General features: G+C 41.5%; 1 protein-coding gene across 2 annotated transcripts in view; it reads right to left on the bottom strand.

Moving 5' to 3' along the window:
* LAMA1 (laminin subunit alpha 1) overlaps nt 1–26,259 on the bottom strand; it is a 153,463-nt gene that overhangs the window by 22,005 nt on the left and 105,199 nt on the right. The window contains exons 37-53 of one of the 2 annotated variants that reach the window (XM_059895676.1): nt 22,514–22,724; nt 22,214–22,330; nt 21,934–22,097; nt 19,859–19,994; nt 19,276–19,369; nt 16,948–17,064; nt 14,544–14,726; nt 14,080–14,234; nt 12,602–12,745; nt 11,481–11,614; nt 10,480–10,630; nt 9,593–9,717; nt 6,577–6,727; nt 5,786–5,930; nt 5,156–5,297; nt 2,670–2,784; nt 2,304–2,474 (exon numbers count right to left, since the gene is read on the bottom strand). In XM_059895676.1, the coding sequence (XP_059751659.1) occupies nt 2,304–2,474; nt 2,670–2,784; nt 5,156–5,297; nt 5,786–5,930; nt 6,577–6,727; nt 9,593–9,717; nt 10,480–10,630; nt 11,481–11,614; nt 12,602–12,745; nt 14,080–14,234; nt 14,544–14,726; nt 16,948–17,064; nt 19,276–19,369; nt 19,859–19,994; nt 21,934–22,097; nt 22,214–22,330; nt 22,514–22,724 (2,455 nt within the window). The remainder of the gene's footprint in view (nt 1–2,303; nt 2,475–2,669; nt 2,785–5,155; nt 5,298–5,785; nt 5,931–6,576; nt 6,728–9,592; nt 9,718–10,479; nt 10,631–11,480; nt 11,615–12,601; nt 12,746–14,079; nt 14,235–14,543; nt 14,727–16,947; nt 17,065–19,275; nt 19,370–19,858; nt 19,995–21,933; nt 22,098–22,213; nt 22,331–22,513; nt 22,725–26,259) is intronic. The other variant, XM_059895677.1, reaches the window with a different exon arrangement.

The raw sequence follows: 26,259 nt of genomic DNA, 5'->3' as shown, positions 1-26,259 counted from the left end.
GAAGTTTGTACCTTTGAGCTCCTTCACCCCCTTCTCTCCTGCCCCTACCTCTGGTAACCACCAATCTGTTCTGTCTCTATGAGTTTGTTTTGTTAAGATTCCACATATAAATGAGATCATACAGTATTTGTCTTTCTCTGTTTGACCTATTTCATTTAACATAATGCCCTCAAGGTTCATGCATGTTGTTTTAAATGGTAGGATTTCCTCCTATTTTATGGCTGAATAATATTCCACTGTATAAATAAATAAATAGATATTGATATATACGTATACTATACACACACCACATCTTTATCCATTCTTCTATTGATAGACACTCAGTTTGTTTCCGTGTCTTGACTACAGTAAATAATGTTGCAATGAACAAGAGGGTATAGATATCTCTTCAAGATAGTGATTTCATTTCCTTCAAATATATACCCAGAAATGGAATTGCTGGATCTCATTTCCTTCAAATATATACCCAGAAGTGGAATTGCTGGATCTCATTTCCTTCAAATACATACCCAGAAGTGGAATTGCTGGATCTCATTTCCTTCAAATACATACCCAGAAGTGGAATTGCTGGATCATATGGGAGTTCGATTTTTAATTTTTTGAGAAAGCCCCATACTGTTTTCCATAGTGGGTGTACCAATATATTATACATTCCCACTAGCAGTGCACAAGGGTTCCCTCATCCTCACCAGCACTTGTTATCTCTTATCTTTTTTGATGGTTGCCATTCTCAGAGGTGTGAGGTGAAATCTCACTGTGGGATCTATTCCTTTTTTTAAAAATTTAGGTAGTTTCTAATTTTTTATTACCATACATAATGAACATTTAACTGGTTTTTTTTTTTTTTTTTTGCCTGTGAAATTTTTCTAAGATTTCTAAAGGTGGGATTAAAGAGTTGAAGGTTTGAAAATGTTTAAAGCTCTTAACACTCTTTTGCCACATTGAGAGAGGTCCACCAGCAGAACTGGAATGGGAGTGTTTCACAAGGTCTTGCCAGCACTGGATGACACCGTTCCTTTTTGCTGACTTAGTAGCAAATTTTGATTTACAAGAGGTCCTATTAAGATTGGTGGAGAAAAACAGTTTGATAGTTCCTCAAGAAGTTAAACATAGAATTCCCATATGACCCAGCAATTCCACCCATAGGTATATACCCAAAAGAATTGAAAACAGGTACTCTAACAAATACGTGTATGCAGATGTTCGTAGCAGCATCATTCACAATAGTCAAAATGTAGAAACAACCCCAAACGTCCATCAATGAACTAATAAATTATGCTACGTATACAATGGGATAACATTCAGCCATGAAAAAGAAGGACGTGCTGATACCTGCTACAATGTGGATGGACCTGGAAAACATGCTAAGTGAAAGACAAAATATCACTCATATGAGTCCACATATATGAAATATACAGAATGGGTAAATTCATTCATAGATACAGAAAGAAGATTGGTGGTTGCCAGGGTTGGGGGAGGAGGGAATGGGGGGTGACTGCTTAACAGGCATAGGCTTCTCTTTGGGGTGATGAAGATGTTTTGGAACTAGATAGAGAAAGTGGCCTCACAGCATTATGAAAGCACTAAGTGCCACTGACTATTTCACCTAAAAATGTTTACTTTTATTTTATGTAAATTTCATCTCAACTTAAAAAAAGAAAAAAAGATTGGTGGAGCCCATAAACCAATCTGTCCTTGTCAGACCTTCACTCAGTGTCTTGTGAGGTATCTGGGGTCTACAGACTGGTGTTCCAGGTCAGGCTCTGAAATAGCGGCTGTGTGATCTTGTGCACGTTAGCCAGGCTCTCTGAATCCATTTCTCCCTCAGCAAAATATAGGAAGCAGCATTCACCCTGAAGTGTGGCTGTAATAATTGTACAGCCATGTCTGTAAAATACCTTGCACAGTAGAGAACAGTACTCTGAATTGTAGCTGCATGGCTTGTACTTCATTAATACAATACATTAGCATTCTGTGAATCTCTTCAAATTACATAATATACAAAGTGTGAGCAGAGGAAAGGTAAATATCACCTATCCTATCAGAATCCTAGGTAGACAGCAAGGATCCTTCTTCTCAACAGCTAGACAAGGAAGATGGATTACGCAACACCAAGAGACTGCTGATTCGTAAGGGAAAGACAGTCAGCAGTAATCAGTTTTACTTATTAAAAACGCACACCCATTAACAACCAGGCACACATGCTGTGGAATACGTGTCATGACTAAGTCATCTTCCATCCAGTGCTTCCTGAAGTCATTTCCTTCCTGAGCTCCTGGCTTGAGAGCCTTTGAGCCACTCACCCCGTGGGCCTGCCGGTGACCTTGCTTCTCCCCATGCTGGCCCAGAGCAGCCAGGATGATGCCGCTGCTGTTCCTGGTGGCAAATGTTGCCAACAATTCCGAATCTGGTGGCAAGGACCTGGGTGGCAATTCAACGTAGCCGCCTCTCAAGAAGCTAACGCTTCGGACAGGCTGGTCACAAAGGAGAGGAGAAAGCACCGTGAGGCCCACCCGCATGCTGAACCTCCCACCCTGGAGGCTGCTGCCGTTTTCCCCACCACTTCTTTTCTGTTCAAACCCCTGGTTTAGATCCTGTTGCCTTATTATGTTAGTAAATCAGTGGGCATTTATAGAAACTCATCCCAATATTAATAAAATGCTTCCCACCTCCAGTACACAGCCTTTTCTCACTCCATAGGAATTTCTGAGTAAATCAAAGGTCGATCTAGATATTTCCAGGTTTTTGATACAGCCCACGTAGCTTTTGCTGGTGACACCTTTCCTGTAGGGAAGGGCAAGAGAACAACAGCAACAAAATTGGATTTTATAACTCCAGTTTTGAAAGAAGAAATAAAAATGGACCTACAAATAAGAAAGATCTCTTTCCACGTGTCATTCTCATAAATGTCTAGGTCTCCCTCTAACAAGACTATTGATGGTGAGAATTCAGGTCAAACATGGACTCTCCTTAGGACTAAAGAAAGGGATTGAATTTAGTGAGGCTGATTACCTAGATGGCTACCTAGATAAAAACATGCTTAATATTTTAAGGGAAACTATTATAGTCATTACCATTTAGATATACTCACTAAAACAGAGGCTAATTGTAAGAGAGACAGTGCACTGCCATAAGGAAATTATAGCACTTAGATTTCAATCCAGTCCCCGTGTAGAGCAAACATTCACCTCCCACGGGGGCAAGTGTGGGCAATGTGATTTCCCAGGATCTCTTGGTTAGAGACGGCATCGGCTCTTGTCGATACCACATATTCATGAACTTCCTCCTGAAGGAAATGACTGCATTTGGTGAAGTCTGGGATTATCCAAAACCCTTATTTCTTTGATACTAAGCCGATACCATATTTTTATTAACAAAAATTGTCACTCTGCTGGGTGGGGTGAGCTTTAATGTACTCAGGCTAACATTTCCAAATGACGGAGACTACTTAACATCTCCCAGTTACACCCTGAAGCATCAGCTAGTGACAGGAGAACTGTGCAGGACCATGGCTTCTTGCTATATGTCATGTCTCACTTTTTCTCTGTGCTGTGCAATGAGCTGTCGGCCATTAAGAAACCACATGATTTAGGGCAAATTTCAACCTTTCTGAATCTCAGTTTCTCCCATTGTAAATGAGGAGACTGGCCCCGATGATACCCAAGACCCTTCTATCATGAAAGTCTGTGATTTGAGATGTCTTCCTAGAAAAGGGACTCTGTCCTTTTCTCCAGGGTCTACACTGTGTACCATTTAGGTAAAGAACAAATGAATTACAACACAGCTTGTAACCGCAGAAACATCCCAATGCCACTATGTTAGGAATGACATCTGTAATCAGGGATTAGGAGAGAGGCTTCCCGTCCTGGCTCTGCCTTGGCAGAGGGGTAAGACCTGGGACAAGCGACCAACTCCCCTGAAGTTTAGGGGACATTTATTTCCAAGACCCTGCAGGCGGGTGACTGTGGTTGTAAACTATGTTCCTTGGAACTTTCACACATTTCTGGCAGAGAAGGGGGTGTGTCACGAAGTGGATTCTGGGCTGCTCAACCCATAGCAACTGGAGTGGCTGCACTTCTGTATAAGAACCTGGCTTGAAGATGAGGTACTGCTACAAATATACATTTGAAAACCACTGGGCTGAGTGACTCGGTTTGGACATTTGGTGATTCCACTCCCTGGAAGCTAGGCTGCCTTGACTGCTGGCCGTATATGCCTTTTTTATAGTGGTGTGAAAGAAACTTAGAGCTTACTTTGTCCCCAGTCCAAAATTACAAAATTGAGGACGGTGAACTACAGAAAGTTTATGAAATTATTAAAGTCACAAAGCTAAACAAGAACAGAATCAGTGCATCTCTCCTCTGCTATCTTTCATCCAACTTGCTGATGCTGGTCTTTAAACTTTCACATACATTATTCATTCTAATCACCAAAAGGGGAATCCAGATAAGTCTGCAGAAAGCATGATTCTTTTTTTTTTTTTTGTCACCAAAAAGATTCTACTACTCTAGAATGTCTGGACAGGAGAGTGACGTGTGATGGGAAGTGGGTCTCCAAATACTGCACAGTAACAATTTTTAGATGTTTTATAGGCAATAAATAGAAAATCATAAATTCTATTGCAGAAGGCTTTCTTTACTTCCCAATTATATGGCATACTAATCAAAACAGAACATTATGGGTTAAATTGTGTTTCCCCACCCCAACCAAAAGATTTTGAAGTCCTAACCCCCAGTACCTGTGAATGTGACCTTATTTGAAAATAGGGTCTTTACAGTTGTAATCAAGTTAAGGTGAGGTCAGTAGGGTAGGTCCTAATCCAGTATGACTGGTATCTTTATAAAAAGGGGAAATTTGGACACTGAGAGACACACACAGAGGGAAGACAGTGTGTCCACACAGATAAAGAATGCCACCTACAAGCTGAGGAATGCCTGAAGCTACTAGAAGCTCAGAGACAAGCATGGAACAGATTTTTTCTCACAATCCTCAGAAGGAAGCGGCCCTGCTGACACCGGATTTTGGAACTGTAGCCTCCAGAACTGTGAGAGAACACATTTCTGTTGTTTAAGCTGCCCAGTCTGTGGAACTTTGTTACGGAAACTAAGGCAGTTGGTAATTAGGGACGTGAAAATTCTGCAATGTGGTATCATACCTTACAACTCTTGACCTAGGTAATCCACCCACATAAATTGGATCCTTATCTAGACGATTGAGGTCAGAAGATGCTCCTGGAGTTTCCCCTTGCTTGGTTTCTTTGTAGCTGGTGTTATAGGCATCAATAACTGCTAGGAGTCCTAGAGAAGATCAAGAGGAATAGAGAAGAAAATGAGTCATTTTCTACAATAAAGTAAACACAGACGTCTAACAAAGTTCATTTACAAAGGCATATTCTTTTACATTCTGCAAATTTGACCAGGGGATGTTCTTGACTGTTAAAGGACAAATGAAAACCCTCTTTACAAAAGTCAATAAATCCAGAATATACATGCTCAATGGTAGCAGTATGTGTGTGAAAGAAAATAGAATCAATTTGATCCTTGATTCCAATTCAGCATTTAACGTTAAATAATGCATTTGGAAACCATAGACAAAGAGAATTAGAATATTCCCCCAGCAAAATGTGAATCCTGGTGCTTAGTATTCCAAAGAAAACAATGGCTTTTGATTAGAATATCATTTAAGAATACCTAGAAAGCTAAAGTAAAAAAAGACTGCTGACTTTGGAAAGATTTCTATTCCAATGAGGGCGACCGACATTCCGTCCATCTACCTGTGCATTTACCTTGCTTTCTGTTTCGCTGGAAGGCAATTTTGTACCAGGTTCCATTATTATAGCGTCTGTCGGTAATGAGAGCAAGAGGCCCAGAACCCAGGTCAACTGTAACTCTAACTCTGCCGTCGACCAGGTCGATGGATAAGAAGTCTTTCTGTAAAAAAGAAAAGAGTTACCCAAGTCTACATTATTATCACAAGATTTCCTTTCTCTCCAAGTCAGGGATGGCGGAAACCTCCTACAGTCAAACTGAGAAAACAGGATCTGGCCCAACAGTCCAAAATTAAAAGTGTCCACAAAGGCTTTCTAGAATAATATACAGACATGTGTCAGATAAACTCATGGTCATCAAAATCTACAATGCAGGAAGAGAAGTGGAATCTATTTTTTTCATTTAGGTTGACAACTGGGCCAATCCTAAAAATAAAACTAGAAAATTGAGAAAAATCAGCAGCACGTAAGATAAAAATAAGAACATGAACTTCCTGTGATGGAATTCAAGTAAGGTGGTCAGAGTGAGTAAAACAAGACGTCTTATTCAAGCTCAAAATTTAATAATAAATGTTTAACTGATATTTATAATGATAGAAAGCTATTTTCTACTTGATATGCTTCTATATTTTCCAAACTTTCTTCAATGATTTTGTACTGATAAATCATTTAAAATGGGGGGCTAGTATGGCATACATACGTACATATTGTACTAGCATGTGCTCAGAAAACAATCATTAAACATAAATATCCTCATAGCAATCCAACTGTATATACACAGTAGGGTGCAGGGCCCCACAGACTCTTACGGTGCCATTTGAAGCCAGGTAGAGAAGCAGCCCATTAGGTGAAAAGGTACTAAAAAGCATAATTATCTGCGTCACAGTAGCCCGGAGCATCTTCTCCATGACAGAATACCCACTCCCATCAAAATGGAAGGAAGCATCTTCATTTTGGGGGCTGCAAGGAGAGAAGGTGAAATACAATCTGTTCCTAGGAAGGTAGTTAAAGAGAACACATGTTACTGAGTTCTTCCTCACAAAAGTTGTGATAGAGCATTTATTTCCATAATTTGATAACAAGTATAAGTCATAATATCTTAAAATATGCTCCCCATGAAATTATGCGAGACAAGCACCCAGTTGCCTTGTAAGGAAATGAAAGTTAACGTGGGCAGTGTTCACTGTAGTAAAAAGAAATTCCCTCAAAGGATGGATTACTGCTATAAATAGTTCTACTATTTCTATAGTGACTAGATTTTCATTTGTTCTAATTCCCTTTAATGTGACTTTGATGTCCCTTAATGTCTAGTTTCCTTTAATGTCCTTTCTTAATTCCAGCACTTTCAGAATAAATTTTATATTGGCATGTATCACCTTATGCTCATTTTTAACTAATTCAACTAAACTGGACTAATGATGGAAAACAAGTATGTACCAATGTGCCAGAAGGATCAGTTTATAAAAATATCATTGACAAAAAAGAATCTCAAAAATCTGCAGGATGAGCTTACAGCAGTTATATACCATGGACCCCAGCACTTCTTAGATAAGTGTTTTCCAGTTTTCCCCACGTCTCAAAAAGCTGACTTGATTCACTCTTCAGGTACAAAGTACTTAGAACATATCATTATTATGTTCAAAAAGTACTTTTCTGGAATGTCATAGGGCTCGAGAGTGAATTAGATTAGGGTGTTCTGGGGTATGAATTTGCACTTCTCCCAGTTGAAGGTGTAATAACCACTCTGTGTCACATCTCCAAGCAGGAACAGAATAACCCAACAGTGAAACTGTTTCCATTAACAAAACAAAATGGAGCAGTGCTTTGTAAAACCTGAGGTTTCAAATTTATAGCTTTCTACAGTCCTGCTTTTTCTAAAAATTTCTGTCTTGAGATCTCTTATAAGGAAGTATATCTTTAAGGAAATGCACTCTGCATAAACAAACTGTGGCCTAATTCTCAATTATTTAATCCTTAAAACTTTGGCCTCCTAGAAGCATGTCCCATTGCTTTATCTTTTGGCAACCGGTTTCATGTAGCTAAGGACACACACTCTAGAACCAGATTGCTAGGGTTCAAATCCCAGCTCCCCAACTTACTAGCTGTGTGACCCTCTGTGTCTCATTTCCTTCATTTGTAAAATAGGGGTAACACTAGAACCTCTCTGGAAGGGCTATACATGATTTAATACATGTAAAGTTCTTTAAACGGTGCCTGGTACATAGCAAATATTCACTCTGGTTTAGCTCTGAGTATTGCACTGTGTTCAGAGGTCCTAGTGGGGTCCCATTTTGCCTATTAAAAGCTGAGCCTCAAAGATTAAGTTCTTGCCCAAGAACACACACAAGAAAATGCAAAGCCAGGTTTCAAACGAAATTCCAGAAATCCGTCTGCCCTCTCCCTCCCCAGAGCTCAGGAGTTCTCTGTTCTCAGGAAGGTTGAGTCTTTGCTTCTGGCTTCTCTCCTTCAGCAGGGCCTGCCCAGGTCAGGTGGCCACCAAGAGGGATGAATGCAAAGGAAACGACGACTGAATGCGATTCTCCTGAGAAGGCTCACATCCCTCGGGTCAGCGGCACATTTCTGGGGCTCATCCCCTGTGGGTCAGACTTCCGTTCTATAACCATGAGGCGCCCGTGTGCCTTTCCCCAACTGGGCCTCAGGAAGGCAGCTCCAGGCCCCTGCCTGGGTAAGAAGCCGGGACAAATGACAAAGGGTCTGCCACAGCACTTCATGGCTGGCTCTCCTCCAGTGCCCAGCATTTATGGGGGGCCGGGGGGAGCCCTGTGGTCAGCAGGACTGGGCAGATGCCCTCCCTCCCAGCTCTCAGCCCCGTGACCCTGGAAGAATGACTAGACTGCTCTGATCCAAGCTGTCACTCAAGAGATGGGGACCCCGTCAGACTCCGTGCAGCTGTCACGTGAGTGAGGAGGCATCACTCGGGCCCCAACCCCAGGATGCTCTACCTACTATTGCCCCTACAGTGCGGAGCTCTTTTTTATGTTACCACAAAAAAGTATTTTAGGTAATTTTCCGTAGACCATGAGACAATGGAGGAGATAAGTTTGGGTGACTGATGTTGCCATCACCAGTACGGAGCAGAGGGCCCAGAAACAGATGACTGTCCGGTCAAGGTCAGCCGTGCAGCCAATGCTCTATTGCAACAGCCTCTCAAAACTAACACAAGAATAAAGGCCTGCTGACCAAATGAAAGTTTTTTTCCCATATTTAGATGTGAACTGTTAGAATCAATGGTTTATTTTATACTATCCTTGAAGGATCTGAGAGATTGTTCATAATTATAAACATACGCTGACACCATGTTAAAGAAGTGTAAGTATATTCAAAGAGGAATAAAAAAAAATCGGTTAGCTTACTTGGTAATATAAATCAAAGTTAAAGGTAAATGATTATATTAAGAAAAAAATTTTTTAAATCTAAAGGACATCAATGGACCATGCTAATGATTTAATAATGGAAAATTACACACAAAGGTAAAAAGCGCAATGAATTCTAATTACTGGCCCGCTCAAATGGATTCCGTTGCTAGAAGTAGTTTATTAACTCACTGAGCTAAAGTTTTTGGCTAGTAGGTAGGGGCACTTATCTAAACTGAAGACAGTTTAATCCATTTACAAATGTAGGCATAAAGCACCTGTTTGTGTCTACTTCAGCACTTGCAAAGTATGTTCTATGGAACGTAAGCAGCTCTTTTTAAAAAGAGTTCAGGGTCCAATGAGTTTGGGAAATGCTGCAACTCTAACCTTCTCCCGGGACAGTGTCACCGTGCATATTAGCATCTTATGTGTTACTCATGGGGCACGTTACCTTCCAAAGCAGCCATGGCACTTCCCCTCCCTTTCAATATAGTTCCATAGGCCAATCGACTGTCCATTCAAGAAGGCCTCTCCCATGCAGCCTTTAAAATGAGTAACCTTCACAGCAGGAGACTTCTAATGTAAACAAACAAACAAACAAACATAATCCAAGTATATTTGGTGAAAAGAAATATATTCTCTAAGTGCACAAAACTCCTCCTTGGGAGCTCAGATCTAACAGATCCAAATTTTGAGAAAACAACATCCAGGAAAATGACCAGTTTGTGATCACTGAACTTCCTTCCAATTATGAATTGGAATCCTAGAATGAGTGACAGCAGGACAAGATCTCAAAGGTCATGTCAGTTACTAGGGTCCCTGGAGAGAAGGCCCTTTAACTAATGAGGAAAGAGACCCAGAGAATGTGGTCAGTGGTGAGGGCCTGCCGGGAACTGGGACCCTTACTCTCATTTCAGAGCACTGAACCAAGTCCAGGTGACTGAACTTTATTGGGTGAGAGGTTAACTGATGTAATAAAATATATACGATGGGCTCTTCTGCTAACTGCTATTAGTATTAGTCTACCACTAGAGTCAGAATAGAGATAAAGGGAGTTTACAGAAATTCATGTGGAATATTGAGTTTCCTCTTTTATTATTGGGGAAAAAAAACAAATAATAAAATGAACCATCGGCTTCTTTTCCATTATGCTATCTATTAAGCATGATCCTTTACAAAACCAACCCAACTCTGCAGATGAACTGTCATTAAACAAAATAATAGAAGCAGGAAAATCTTCATCTGCCTAGAATATTTTCAAACATTTAAAACTATTTATTTTATACATTGGTAAAATCAGCCAATCAGCACTGTTCAGATGAACGTTCAGAAGATTACCTTGATCTGTCCTCCAAGCCCTCCAACAAACATTAGTGTTGAATTGTTTACATCCAGAACATTAGCTGTTCCAGGGGATTTACTTGTTTTTGGTGGTGGCTTCTGAGATGCACTCATTTCCTTTACACTCAACGAACCAATGTTTCCAAACCTAAGGGTCACAGAGTTGCAAAAAGAGCACCTGCAGAATTGCAAGTTGGTGCACATACACACACATCTGTTTCACACACCGCCTCCATCCGCTTCTGCCCATGTCTCCAGCTGGTCTCCCTGCTTCCAGTCTTGCCCATCCCGCCCCTAGTTTGCACTCCAAAATCTTGTGGAGTATTTCTTCTTAAAACATAAATTCCATCATGTTACCTCCTTGCTTAAAATAGTTTCAGATAATGAACTAAATATATTTGGAACGGTCTACTGCCTTTATTATTACCCCATTTTTTCAAATAACAAAGTAAAAATCAGAAATTTCCAACAACACACCATCACCAACCAACTGTGATATTACAGAAAAGTGAAAAGAAAGCTATCCCTACAGCCGCTTAACAGCAGTTGCCTCTGGGGAGGAGCTTTAAAAGGAAGAATTTTGCTTCGTGCCTGAATTTTGAGAAAACGCATCCCCCACTTGTACCCTCATCTTCTGTCCTACTTGTACCACTGCCAGCCATGTGGCATCTCCATCACGCTGCACTTTACTCCCCTCTGCTGGGGCGCAAACATTTTACTGGGTTGGCTGCCTCAGACTTGGACCTAACATTCTAAAGGCAACATAAACTTTTAACTTTTTTCTTCTTTTGATTGTTGGTTTTGCTAACAAACTTTATTTCTTCTGTAATAATGAAAAAAATTTATTTCTATAGTTAATCTAAACCAAGTATTCTTTCACTATAATCTGACTTCCCAGAAATTTCAAAGACTGTTATATGATGTTACAAACATGTAATTACTTATAAGATGCAGTTAAAAAAAAAAGTGAGATGCTCAGAGGGAACTTTCTCTGCTACCTGGTTACATAGATACTGTGCCATTTGCTGTCATCAATCGGGAAGTCTGGAAATTCCAAACGTGTGGACCCGGAGCCCAAATCCCAGAGGAAGGCCACTTTCCCTCGCCGCATCTCCACTGCCAGGAAATCAGCCTGGGGTGCAGGGCATGAGCTGGGATGAGTTCACATGCCAGACTGTGTGCATGACTACCAAAACACTTTAAAAGATGAGTTCTTACAGCATTTTCTCTATTTTTAAAAATTTTTTTAAAGTAGGAAACAAAAAAGATCGTCTTTTGTCTTTAAATGCTCCCCTCCCTGGAGCTGGAGCATGACCTGGAGTATTGGTACTGGAGATGGTGGCCACCGTTGGCCATCACCGCCCACCACCCTTGCCCAGTGTAGCCCTCCATGAAGCCTCCCATGAAGTTCTCCAAGAAAACTTGCTGGGGGTTACCAGCCTCTACCGGGGTCATGAAGGGAGTCATTGCACTTGTTTGTTTTCCCAGTCTGAGAAGGCAATGCATGAACGTGAGATGTACAGCAAGACAGGAGCCATGAAATCCTACATCACGGACTGACCTGTGCTTTGCACCTTGTATCTTAAGAAGACATTTCAGATGGCATTTGTGCTTGCTAATATTTTCTGCCCTAACATACCCAAGGGCTCTGACCTGTTCCCAAGGACACAGTCAAATGAATCAATAGTCTTCCACAGGGGACGCGCCCTCTGGGAACCCTGGGAATCTCGCTGGGTGGAAGAGCCTGGGGGGAAGCTTGACGATTCTGATATGCCCCTTGTGGTGCACGCCTCCACTCCTGGTAACAGCCGCCCAGGTCGACAGACCCAAAGCACAACTCCGTGGCTTCAGAGGTCACAGGAGACATTAAGCAAAGGTCTGTCCCACAGCTCACAGTTAAGATGGCAGAGGGAGGTATTTTCATAAATGCCGCTCTTCTCCTCGCAGGCATTCAGTTCTGTAGTTTGATTATTTTTAATCTAATGTTACCAGTTTAGCAAAAGGTTAGTTCTCGTAGAAGAATTAGTGATTTCACAAAGGCCCTATTTTTTTTTAACCAATTCAGAAAATACACTCTGTCCCTTAGAGACTCGGCGTTGCTTCTGCAGGTCATACTCACACTGGTGCTGCTCCCCAGGTAGAAGAGAAGGTTGTCAGGTTCGCTCGTCTTCACATTTAGTGTTAAGCTGTTATAGTTGGTAGAAGAAATCTGAGGCTGGTAGGCCCGGATACAGTCTCTGTCTGCAGACACAGCAACTTTGATCTGTAGAAGGAAAAGGGAAGTGTCCCTAAGTGCCTAAAAATCATTTAGGGCCCCATAGTGGCAGCACACCTGGAGTTGAACAGTGCTATTCTGTTCTAGATCATCACTGCTAGTAGGTTTCCTCTCTGGACAGTGCACAATGCTTCATGTCTCATAAGGTGAAAATCAGATGATGCTGAAACTTATTTTATTTGGTAAAATATTTTAATATGGAAAAGTCAGTCAGGTTTTAAAAGGGAATTTTATGTTGGGAACTCTATCATGTGAGATTTAATTCCTTAAACAGAAGGAGCTTATCCAAATCACCTTGGAATCTTATAGCTGACACAGGACATTTGGTGATCATTTATGGAATAAATGGAGGGTTGATCTACTTATTCAGCAAATATTTATAGAGCAATTATTTTACTTACATATTTCTCTGATAAGTAATTACTTGCATATAATCCTTACATTAACCTTCAAGATTATAAGTTTATATTAACCAGAGCACTTGGAACCATCCAACGGGTTTACATTTATTTGGTGACTGGAACTAAAACAGATGGAAACCAGAGCTCTCGTAAACCTACAGCCCTTTTCCCAAAGTGAAGTCACTCAGGGATCAAAGAATCCAGAGCTCCTTTTTCTTGGCTAGAAACTTCAGGAAGATACTCTTTAGACCAGAGGTCACATCTATTGTCTATAGGTCCCCAGGAGCATGACAAATGATATTCTCTCAAGTCTTATTTCCCTGAAACGCCTCTCCTTGAGCGCACGGCCAATGCCATGTGCCAAGGACGGCCAGGAAACAGTCTCTCAAATTGTGTGTTTTATGCAGTTAGTGACCTGGATTTGTGCAGCATTCATGCAATTCAAGCTGTTTTGTCAGAATCATAGAGATGAGGCCCACACTGTATGATCATTCTGAAGAGTACTTGGATTATGAACACAAAGTTGGTAAAATGATGGAAATTGCACCATATGCAACCAATGAGACTTAGAGTCATGCTGACACTCAGACCTAATGTGTTCTGCACCATCTAGCTAATTGGTGCAGATCTATAAATCTAGGCCACGATGATAAAAGTCCATAAGGACACAGAGATCTCTTTGCTAACAACATTCTGAAACACACCAAAAAAAGCAGGACTCAAAGAAAATGAGACTAATTAAATAGACTTAGGTAAATATCTATAAGACAAGGCTGTAAATATACTTGGAGACAAGGCTGTGAGGAATCTGGGGTTACTGAGAGCTGGTTAGTAGAAAGTGTGACTGAAGGCCCTTTGCACAGGAGGCCTCTGGGACTCGCAGTTCCAGGAGCCTCAGCTGCAGGGGCGCTGGGCACTCACAGACGCTGCTTGCTTCCGGGCCTGGCTGATCAGCAGTTTGATTTCTGATAGGTTTCTGCTCAGGTTCTCTTCTAACATCTTCAAAGGCTTCAGCCGATCAAATAAAAGGTTCGCTTGTGTTTCCACATCTTTGACTTTTCTTCCAGCTAACAAAGCTAAAATATGAGGTGGCGAGAAAGTTGGCAGGAGGGAGGAAACAAGAGAAATGAACTGGTCATTACTAATGCACTGGATAAACTAGAATATCCTAATAATCAAATCCTTGGCATTTTGGTAAATATATGAAAAATGCACCAGCACAAGGCATCACCCAAGGCCCTTCTCTTTTTATAAGTGCAAATCCAGATGTTGGTGCATTTTTATTTTTTAGGACTGCTGTTTGTGAACAAGGCACCACTGTGCCCTTGGCAAACTCAAACGGCTTGACGCAGACTTTCTTAATGGGAGGGGAGACCACGACCTACTGGTCACTGAGGAGTCACGGAGGAGTTCGTCTGTTTCTCGTAACGTGGCATTAACCCTGGACAGGTCACTGGACGTATTCAACAGCTTCTGGCCCAATCCCACGATGTTCTTTAGCGTGCTCATAGCGCTCTGATTTGCAGATGTGGCCAGCTCTTTGATTTTGGCGCCTTTGTCTCTGACACCTGAAATAAATTTATACGCAAGCATGCACTCTGGTGGTTAAACACAGAGAAAACCATAAAACCACAAAAACTGTAATTTTACAGAGACACATGTTACAGAATTTTTTGCTGGTTGTTGAACACAAAAGGGGGCTTCTGTTTTTAATGGCAATATTAAGGCTGCATATCATACGCTCTACTGCTTCCTTTTACAGATGAATGAAATATTTTTGATGACAACCCTCTGTACTGAAATATGATTTCAATACACAATGAGATGCCATGTGCTCAGTGTCTTACATGTTAATAATCTAAACTTCTTTCTTTGGTCCCTTTCCTATCACTCCCTTCTCATGGTCATTAACGCCGTCTCCAAATCATTCTGCGTCTACATAAGAAGGTTTGGGAATTTAAATCTGTAGGTGACATGGAGGTATGCTAGGCTAGAGGAAGTGTACCTGCCCACAACATCAACTGGCTGTTATTTCCATAACAGTGCAGTAAAAACTAAATGGTCACTAAAGATAAAGTGGAATTCAGTTATTCTAGAAAATCTGGTTGATGGTTTTTTTTTTAAAGGCACTCATATTCATTTTTAAAGTGTTTAATCACAAACGGGGCAAAGATTAACACTAGAAGAAGCTGGATGAAGGGTATGCAGGTGTTCTTTTTACTCTTCTTGCAACTTTTTGGCAAGTTGGAAATTGCTTCCAAATAAAAAGTTATTTTTGAGTGCTTGATCAACATATACCATGTATCCTTAAAAACAGATAAATAAGAGAAAAAGAAATTTCCATATCAGAAAATGTTCCATTGATTTAAGTCAGTCCAAAGCGCCACAAGTCCAGCTCCCCACAGTAACTTTCATGCTTATAAGATGAACCAGCAGACAGAAGAACTTTGGAGATGTTTGGCTATCTTATAGGACTTTTAAAATAATCTTATAAAGAAAAAAGAAAAGGTTGAAGGAGTGTAAAATAAATAAATCACCACAGCACAACTCGCCTGTGTTATACTTTTAAAAAGTTATCCTATTTAAAATTTTAATGAACACTGCATTTCCAAACCATCAATATTAAAGTGATCTATTTTATAGAACTACCATACGACCCAGCAATCCCACTACTGGGCATATACCCTGAGAAAACCATAATTCAAAAAGAGTCATGTACCAAAATGTTCACTGCAGCTCTATTTACAATAGCCAGGACATGGAAGCAACCTAAGTGTCCATCATCAGATGAATGGATAAAGAAGATGTGGCACATATATACAATGGAATATTACTCAGCCATAAAAAGAAATGAAATGGAGTTATTTGTAGTGAGGTAGATGGAGTTAGAGTCTGTCATACAGAGTGAAGTAAGCCAGAAAGAGAAAAACAAATACAGTATGCTAACACATATATATGGAATCTAAGGGAAAAAAAAAAAAAAGGTCATGAAGAACCTAGTGGCAAGATGGGAATAAAGACACAGACCTACTAGAGAATGGACTTGAGGATACGGGGAGGGGGAAGGGTAAGATGTGACAAAGAGAGAGAGTGGCATGAACATATATACACTACCAAACGTAAAATAGATAGCTAGTGGGAAGCAACCGCATAGCACAGGGAGATCAGCTCTGTGCTTTGTGACCACCTAGAGGTGTGGGGTGGGGAGGGCGGGAGGGAGGGAGATGCAAGAGGGAAGAGATATGGGAACATATGTATATGTATAACTGATTCACTTTGTTATAAAGCAGAAACTAACACACCACTGTAAAGCAATTATACTCCAATAAAGACGTTAAAAAAAAAAAAGTGATCTATTTTAGAATGCTTATCGCCTCACAAAGGAAGATTTCTTTAATTTCCAAGCAAGAATTCTCTAATTTCCCACATTTGTAATGAATCTAGCATTTCCCCCTAAAGCAGGAACATTCCAGCTTCTTTACTTCCTGGCTTCTTTGAATGGCCCTTCTTTCATCTCAGGCCCATTTTAAAAGTAAGCAATTAACACGGTAGCATAAAGAATCTAAGGCTTTTGTTTTTCAGGTATAATTCTACTACTTCAATGCAGGTGTTCTGATGTTATAAAAAACATAGCGATCTTCGCTTCCAAACCATATTCCTCTATCGATCTTGGCCTCATTTCGGGTGAGGGGTCTCCATCAGACTTGAGGCAGGTCTTCCTCATGCTCATGTGTAAGGGTTTTGGAGCGAGAAGATAATAATTAAATCAAGAACCCCCTTTCCACCTACCTTCAGGAATTGCTCTAAGTATCAAGAGTGATTCATTGGTCTGTTTAGTAATTTTATCAGCATTCTCTTGAAATCTCTTTGCAGTATTTTTCAATTCACTCAGTTCCAATGCGATACCTATTCAAAGGGGAAAAAGTGTTCCCTTTTAGGCTAGTCCTAAAATGTTGCCTAGATGAGAGTTTTATCATTCCTGACCCATCTATAAAATCAGCAGCTTTCTACAGAGACCCCAAGTATTGAAAGTTTTTCCAGCAAGACTTAGCACCACTCATTATAAAAATTGTGTGTTTTGGGGCTTACTTGATCATTTTTTCTACTTTGTTTCCCTTCTCACTAATATTTCTTCCTCAATTCATGCCCAATTTAATTAGAGCTCTAGGGTGAAAAACTGTGTTTAAGTCACTCAGTCTTAATCAGACTTACTAACTTCCCATCCACACCCAAATCTTCGCCACCTTTGTCCCCTAGGTTGTAAGACCCCAAACACGGGCTCCTGCTCTGGAATCTTCTTCTCAGTCCCCCACCTGCTTCTCAGCCAGGGTCCCTCCCCTACTTTCCTGCTCCCTTCTAACCACCCAATAGGCACTCAACTCATCCTCCTTCATGTTTGATCAAAGCTGTTGGATCAAAGCTTTTACTTTTAAAATTGCTGTTCATAATACACAATCACATTTGGATTCTGAACGCCTGGTTAAAAAATAAATTATTGATAAAATCCATGATGAACATGATGGTTCTGCGTAGTTTTAATTGCCAGAAAGTTCACTATTTTGTGGCCTACAAAATACCTTTAGTTATGTAAACTAAAGCTACCGCCCATCAACAGTGATGCCAGAGTTTGTGTTTAAAGCTTTATGGGGGGCTTCCCTGGTGGCGCAGCGGTTGAGAATCTGCCTGCCGATGCAGGGGACACGGGTTTGGGCCCTGGTCCGGGAGGATCCCACATGCTGTGGAGCAACTGGGCCCGTAAGCCACAACTACTGAGCCTGCGCGTCTGGAGCCTGTGCTCCACAACAACAGAGGCCACGATAGTTGAGAGGCCCGCACACCGCGATGAAGAGTGGCCCTCGCTTGCCGCAACTGGAGAGAGCCCTCACACAGAAACGAAGACCCAACACAGCCAAAAATAAATAAATAAATAAATAATAATTAAAAATGAATATCTGCTTAAAAAAAAAAAGCTTTATGATTGAGAATTAGGGGCTTTTTATATTGTGAGATGAACATAAATTCTAAATTGTGCCACTCACAGAGAAACAAAAAATATGCACCTATCCAAGCCCTTGGCTCAGACAGCAGTGGAAGGGTCCAGGACTGGACATGGAAGTAGTCTAAGGGGTATGAGCCTTGTTTATGGCCCACTATTTACTCTCATAGGAAAAGACAATATTTTTGTTGTATTAGAGTATATTAAGGTGATAGGTACACTATACGTTATATTTATTTATTTATTTATTTATTTATTTTGGGCTGCATTGGGTCTTCGTTTCTGTGCGAGGGCTTTCTCTAGTTGCGGCAAGTGGGGGCCACTCTTCATCGCGGTGCGCAGGCCTCTCACTATCGCAGCCTCTCTTGTTGCGGAGCACAGGCTCCAGACGCGCAGGCTCAGTAGTTGTGGCTCACGGGCCTAGTTGCTCTGTGGCATGTGGGATCTTCCCGGACCAGGGCTCGAACCCGTGTCCCCTGCATTGGCAGGTGGATTCTTAACCACTGCGCCACCAGGGAAGCCCCACTGTACGTTATAAAACTTGTATGTTTCTCTTACACAACAGATTCCTCTGCCATTTTGTGTTATGCTTATTGGATAACTCTTACATATGCCAAAACTGCTTATTGAAACTCTTGGGAAAAATGAAACTGCATAGGTCTTTTTTTAAATAGATAAATCAATAATGATTTAATTCAGTAATTATTTAATAAGAACCTACCACGAGTCTAACATTACATTAGCCCTATGAGGAAGACACAAGAGGAATCAAACATAATACATCTCTTCAAGAGACTGTGAAACCCTGAGAGATGAATAGAGAAGCACATGAAATCACAGGTAACCTGACAAACGCTATGAAGAACTAAAGCAGCGAGTAGAGGTTTTGGTTCTCACGGAAGGCTTATCGAGTCTACGGAAGATTGGAGGGGACTGCACATTAAATGATATCACTAAAATAAAAATTATATGATATGTCTATGATAGGAAACTGGAATATTATTGTGACAAAGAAATGTTAAGCTTCAAATTGCTCCAGGAAAGATGAATGTTCTGGAAGTATGTTCAGAGATGTGCCCACAATCACTCCAATATCAACACAGTCCAAGCTGGAAACTGACCTCCATGCTTTCTGCTCAGGCTATTGCCTTCTTTTAGAAATTCAGCACTGCGCTGGAGAGCCGCTTTCCCACTAGAAACAAGAGATTCTGAGGCCTGTAAAACAGAACAATTTAAACATAGCAACTGGAGGGCAGGGCGGAGGTGGAGAAAGCAACTCCATTCTATCAGAATAGCCTCCAGTGTAGTTCCAAACAAGGAAGTCAGCCAGATAACAGGCAGGGACAATTTAAACTGTCCTATCTTATGTTTAATATATGTTCTAATTTGTGGCTGAAGAGAAAGAACACAGCCATTTTTAAATCTATAAACACAAAAACCAGCCGTTAAATGAAGATCTTCACCACGGGTAAGAAAAGCTGTCTCAAGTGGATATCAAGTAGCATTATCATTATTTATGACTTAGGAAATGAAAACTTACATCACTTGATGACAGAAGCCTTAAACAGATCCCACCAGAAAAGAATGTTGCCAAGCATAAATTTAAGCCAGTGCATCTCTGCTCAAGCACCTCAGGGAAGGATCGCTGCCCCACAGTGCCCAGAAAAGGAAGGCACACACGGAAGCCCCCAGGGCATTTCTTACCACGCTCGCCTTGCTCCCAGTCCTGAGAGCATCTTTCACCAACTTCTCTGATTCTTCAATCAGGCTCCGGATGTTGGAATGGACATGGGTTGCACTGGTCGCATTTAGGGACACATGACTAACATTTCCAAGGCCACTGTGAAATCAACATATTTAGAGATGTTATGATCAACTAAATTGAACTACCCCACTATTCTTAAAAGCCTTCCAGTTTCTTCCCCCTTAGAGAATTATCATCAACAAGGAAGACAGGATTTCATGTCAACATGTGGATTCCCCTCTAACTCCAAAAGTAATCTTAAGAAGTGATAACACTAAGAACTGCTGTTTAATTAACAACCAAAGAAGAGATGACTGCTGTGTCCCATCTTTTAAACCATCCATTCTTTGATCTCTGTTGAAACCCCCTGCGTGTGTCTGGGGTGCCGCTGCATGTTTGCATTGGTTGTAATCTCTCCTGCTACGGCACGTGTTAATTAAAAAAAAAAAAAAAAGCTTTCCTAAGCATATATGAGGATGCTGAATCTTTCTTATTCCTCAAATAGTATGGACCAATTTGAGGAAATTCACTAGGGGTTTTGGAGGAGCATCAGATAATATTTCAATCATCTGAACTTTACTCTTGTAAGTGGGCATATCACTCAAGAAGTTGCCAGCTGGTAATGGTGCAATTTCATCCAGCTCACTCTAGCTTCAAAATGAAATCTGACAATTGACACATCTTTGCCTGCTGAGTAACCTACTTCATTTTCTTCCCGAGGTTATTGAGTTGGGTGACTCCCAAACCAGACACCAGCAGTTATTACTTGTTACTACTTCACTGGCAAAATTCAGTGACTTATAGATAAAAGCTAATAATGTTATTTAACTTTACATATCACACCAAATTGCTTTTACTACTCATACTAAGTAATAAAGATTTTGTTGTAGCTATGCCTGTAGTCAGAACATTCTTTTCTCTTTTGGGAAACAATGAAAGATGAGGAAAGGAGAAGAACTGAGTATGTAATTCCATTTTCTGATTCCGATGGCAGACATAGGCGGTAGTGCTCAATGCAGCACATAATTTAAGCAATAGTCTATGTTATTCAATACATCATTTTCAGTCGCTTTCATTGTGTGAGCTAATCTTTTATGGCAGCATTCCTCAAACTGGAAAAATATTTATTTTTCTCCTTCCACAAAACACACCCAACACACAGAAACACACATATTCCAGTGTGTCCAGACTTTTTCCACTCATAATTTATAACAGATTCTAAAGAAATAAATGTACCAACTAACAATATTGTGTAAATCACTGATAAGGCCTAAAACCCCGATTCCCTCATTTGCTGCACATTAGGTCGCCTGAGTATCTTAAAAAAAAGGAAAAGTACAGCTCACATCCTACAGTCTTCGGGTGATGGGAGAGAGGCAAGTGGACACAGACATCAGTATTTTAAAGTTCCCCAGGGTATTGCTGCAACAATTTGGGAACCACTGGCCTAAAGCTGTGCTTCTCATTTAAAGGTATTTTTAACAAGCTGAGGATATATTTGACAAATATCCAAAAATATATGTTAAAATTATGATAGTACAATGGTAGACCTTCAGGTAGTAGAAAGTAATGGAGATGGTATCTTTCAGGAGTTGGAAAATAGACTCCCAACACTTCTAATGGTCCAGGATGGGCAACCACAACCTGCATCCATGCATAAAGCCTGCCGGATCACAAGGTCCAAGAAGACAAGATGTATAAATAAATCAATATCTGGTTCTGTCCATATGCAACCTAACAATAAAGTCCTGAGCACCAGGTAGATACATAAGGCCTCAATGGCTTGATATCAGAGCACAATATTTGTTTTCATTCCTATCTGGTTCAGTTTGCATTTTTCCATCATACAGTCCTGCTGATGGTCAACCACGTTACCAGACATGGGAGAAAATCCTCCTTGCCATGGAAATAAAAAAGAAGTCTTCATTTTTAGACAAAAAAAGAATTTAACTCAACACTGTGATCAAAATAGCCATGCTTATCCTCTCTGATCCACAGATCACAACCTGAGAATTCCTGCAAGGTGTGGTCTCACCTGTCCAGAGCACCTGCCAGTCTCTGGAGCTCAGTGGCATGGTCCTCCGCTCTGTAGACAAGGTCCAGTGCTCTTCTTTTGGACATCTGCACGACCAGGTCATCTACGTGGTGCCTGATTTTGGCAGTCCACAGAAGCAGCTTATCCCGGTGATGCTCTAACTGCTACATAGAGAAATCGACATTGTGACTACATGTGCAACTGTTTAACAATGTATCTGAGACGTGGGAAGATTCTCTGGAAACTTTGGGTATTGCAGCTGTGCTGAGTTGGGACTTACTGCTAGAGCCTTTCCTGAAGCATTTGCAGGTGCAGCGGCAGCATCAAGCAGCCCTCTTCCTTCGGCGATTAGCACTGACGTCAAGTTTTGTTCTTCTTGAACACGCAGCATTTTATCCTGTAGCAAAAATCACCTCTAAGGATGCTTCATAAAAGCAAGTCAGCTTCTGAACCTCGGTGCCCGACACTATGTGCTGAAGTTAGCCTTCGGGGCTCATTTTTTTAAGAAGCTAAGACTGGTATCGTTTACATGGGAGAATTGGGTACCAGCTCTAATGGGGAGAGAGCTGGTGAGACTCACGTTGAACTCTCGCAGGTTGGCCCTGACAGCGAGCAGCAGACGACTGCTTTCCTGGGTCTTCCTCTCTGCTTCCCTCAGGAGCTCTTCTGCGGCCTGCACTTTACTGTTGTGTCTTGAAAGGAGGCTGCTTGCTGCTTCTTTTAATACCTCCAACTCTTCCTGTGGTTTCTGGTAATTTTTCTGAATTTGTGACAATAAATCTTCAGCAGCCCTGGGAAAATAATAGACGGCTCACATGGTAAGAAATGAACAACAAAATTCATATCATTGAAATGATAGTGGAAGAAACTTTTTTTTTACACAGCAGGTTCTTATTAGTCATCCATTTTATACATATTCGTGTATATATGTGGATCCCAATCTCCCAATTCATCCCACCACCACTCCCCCCGACCCCGATAGTGGAAGAAACTTTTACATAATCGTTCTGAGTTTCTTTGTGACGTCCTAAGTGGTACCTCGTAATCTCTTAAAAAGGGAAACAGTTTTTCTAAGACAGCTATTAGTATGGCAGATTTACACTTTATCCTTAATAAACTCTCCTTATTCACAAACGTACTAACATATTTTAGTAATGGAATTAAAAGAAACCATCTCAGTGAATCTTGATTCAGAAAATTGGGACCATAGTCTGTGAATGACGGCAACTGAAATCTTTCATTATAATATGGCCAGAAATTGAAAAAAGGAGACTCTTCAGTGATTTGCTCTCAAGTTACCAGTGTATTTATACAATATAAAGGTTTTTCTGCAGCTAGTTAAAAAACAGATTTTATAAAAACTTTCAAATCCAAGTTGCCATAAAGATATAATTTGTACCATTGATAAAAGCAAGCTTTAGGAAATTGAAAGACATTTTCCCCTATTCTTTTATAAATTGCTATTTCAATCAGATTTAAACTTAAAGCTCTATAGAATGATACAATTTTCCTACTACAGAACTTTGCAGTGGTTGAATATATCCCATTAACTTCTTGCTTCAATTTGTCAGAAGAACTTTGAAAAATTTCATGGAAAATGCCTTGTAAATCACCCTTAGCTTTCACAGATTATCAGATCGCTGGGCTAAACACCACAAAAAAACATTTTCCAAAGATACATATTTGAACTCTGACATCATTACAGCATTGTCAGGAATTATTTGAACATTCTTATGATTTTTAATGATTATAAAAATGATAGCAAGATGTTGCATTATGATACAGGCAACAAGAACTAAAAAAAGCACATGGGAAACACACAAATAAATCCAATATATTCCTAACGTCTGGCCATGAATCTGTCAATTCATATTGTTAAAGAAGGTATCTCTCTAAGAAATTTAAATATAGAGGTCAAATTTTCATCTATGAAATGAATTTACCACCTAAACTGTGATCAGATGAAATGATATAGTCAGCAGTGACTTGAAAGACTAAAAAGAAAAAACACAAAAACCCTCAGCACTCTTCCTTAGCTTCTTCCTGTAAAATTTATTTAGTTAACACAGTAAAACAGTGTTTCTCAAACTGCGTTTCTCCACAACACTAGTGCTGTGAACAGGTAAGCAAGTTCCATGAGAAAGGGTTGCGTGGTGCAGTACATTTAGCTGTGTTCTCCAGGCTCCTTTTGGAGATCCATGAAACATCAGCCTGAAGACTTGTAGTAAAGACCTTGTCTCTCCTTAAGACACTGCATTTCCCAAATTATCTGGGCACAGGACACATTTCTTTAGTGAAATATCTTTTGATAGGTCCAGGGACACCTGCGTGGAAAACAGTTGGGAAACACAGCTGCAAAGGATAATTTATAGGGTGTAGTAAAGGGAAAGATAGCAGGCCGGAGTTGGCTACCCTTAGAAAGGCCTGCTTGCCAGGCTGGCCCTCGGCTGGCGTCTGCAAGTGCTCCCACTGTCCCCTGACTGATAAGGGTGGCTCACTGCCTCGACTATTTGTGCAAACAATGTGGTTTAGGCTGAACACCTGCTTCCCTCCTGGGATTCTGGAATGTGGGTATGTGCTGGGCAGAGGGAGCCTATGGGACCAGCCCCCACTGAAAACCTCGGATGCTGAACTCTATGGGCTTCCCTGGGCATCACACACAAGCTGCTGCATTTTCATTGCTGGGGGGAGAGTGTGCTCCGTGGTCCCTCCTGGGATGGAGAGAGTGTAGAGAGCCCGCATGGACTCCTGCCAGCTCCCCTGCATCTTCTTCAGGATCCAGCGGTGCATCCTTAATGCGCCGCTCTAGGAAATCTCAGCCCTGAGTCACGGGAGTCCTGGTGAAACTCTGAGTGTGGAGGTGGCCTTGGGGACCCTGACACACGCACGATAAGCAACGAGGTTGTGTGCTAAGTACTCTCACTTACAGGACTGCCGTACTTCAGCATAAATTATCAATCTTCTAAGAATTATCATAAAAAGGCTGAGAAATAATTCCTAAAATAATCAATGAAAGTTGAAATGACTTAAGTACAGGGATTATCTATGGAAGAAAGTGGAGGCCTGACAATGCATTTAAAAATCTTTTTAAAATAAAAGGTCTCAGTAGTGATAATTTAACTTACAAATTAAAGAGAGAGATCAAGAATCTTATTAATAACTTTATTCCAAATAGAAATAGAAGAGCTACAATGACAGAGAAAGGGTGACAGGAGGAGGGCCTAGTGAGGACGAGGGTCAGGGGGCACAGGTGGGGAGAGGGCCCCCTGCCTTCTCCCCTTCCTCTCAACTGCTACTCAGAAAGTCAACTTTTCCCAGTTGGACTTTGAGCTCCTAGTGGGCAAAAAGGCGTTATTGTTCTCTTTTGTGTCCCCAAGTCCTAGCACAATGCGGGCCACCTGTGGGCTCAATCCACTTTATTGACCAAATGACATGACCATGGAAGGTACTGGGGCGGGGAGGACCCCTGCAAAATGACTCCTGGGATCTGCAGGGATTCCCCATCCGAGGGAAAGATGTGCAGCCGGGGGAGAGAATGAGTGAGATGACCGACCATGCGTGGCACTGGGAGGACCTTGAGCCTAGGATGAGCTGGAGCCGGGTGGATGGGGGGAGATGGTGAGTGAAGAGGGAAGCTGGAGTGAATACGTGATGTTTACATGCGGTCCAGGAGGCAGCAGGGAGCTGAGGGGGGTGGGGAGAGAGCAGGGTGCCCTGGGGTGGCTGCCTCAGCTGCAGGCGGGTCCTGGGACCACCCGCATGGAGGTATGAGCCTTTCCCTGTGGGGGTCCCCGCACCATGCATCCAGTGAAGGGAGGATGCAGGGGAGGGACTGGGTCAGGGACAGGTGATTATAATCTAGTGTAGGTGCACAGCCATGGTCTCTGAGCTGACCATCGAAGTTCCACCCACCCATCTTCTATGGACTGGGTCTAAAATGGTACTTCCTGTTGTTTTGGGCTGGAAAATAATGGGGTTTAATGTCAGACAGATTTAGGTGTGTAGCCAGATTTCATATTGGCCTGCACGTGGGGCAAGTTACTACTATTCTCTGGGCCTCAGTTTCTCCAGCTGGATATTTCCCACCTAACAAGGTGGCGGGGATGAGCACCTGCGGTCCATGAGGGGTGAAGTCCACACCGCCCAGCACAGAAGAGGTGCTCCGTAGACGGCAGCCCCTTCCCCATCCCCTGGGCCCTCGCCCACTTCTGAGCTCCCCTGGACCAGTCCGTAGTCCCCTCAGGGCCCTTCTTGGGCCCTAACAAATGTTCTAGTAATTAGATTACTAGTCCCGTCTCCAAATCCCACGCCACAGTAAGTTCCTCC

Source organism: Balaenoptera ricei, chromosome 14, assembly GCF_028023285.1.
Source record: "Balaenoptera ricei isolate mBalRic1 chromosome 14, mBalRic1.hap2, whole genome shotgun sequence".
NCBI lineage: Eukaryota > Metazoa > Chordata > Mammalia > Artiodactyla > Balaenopteridae > Balaenoptera > Balaenoptera ricei.
The sequence above is the reverse complement of the archived record's forward strand: the minus strand, read 5'-3'. Positions and strand labels throughout refer to the sequence as shown.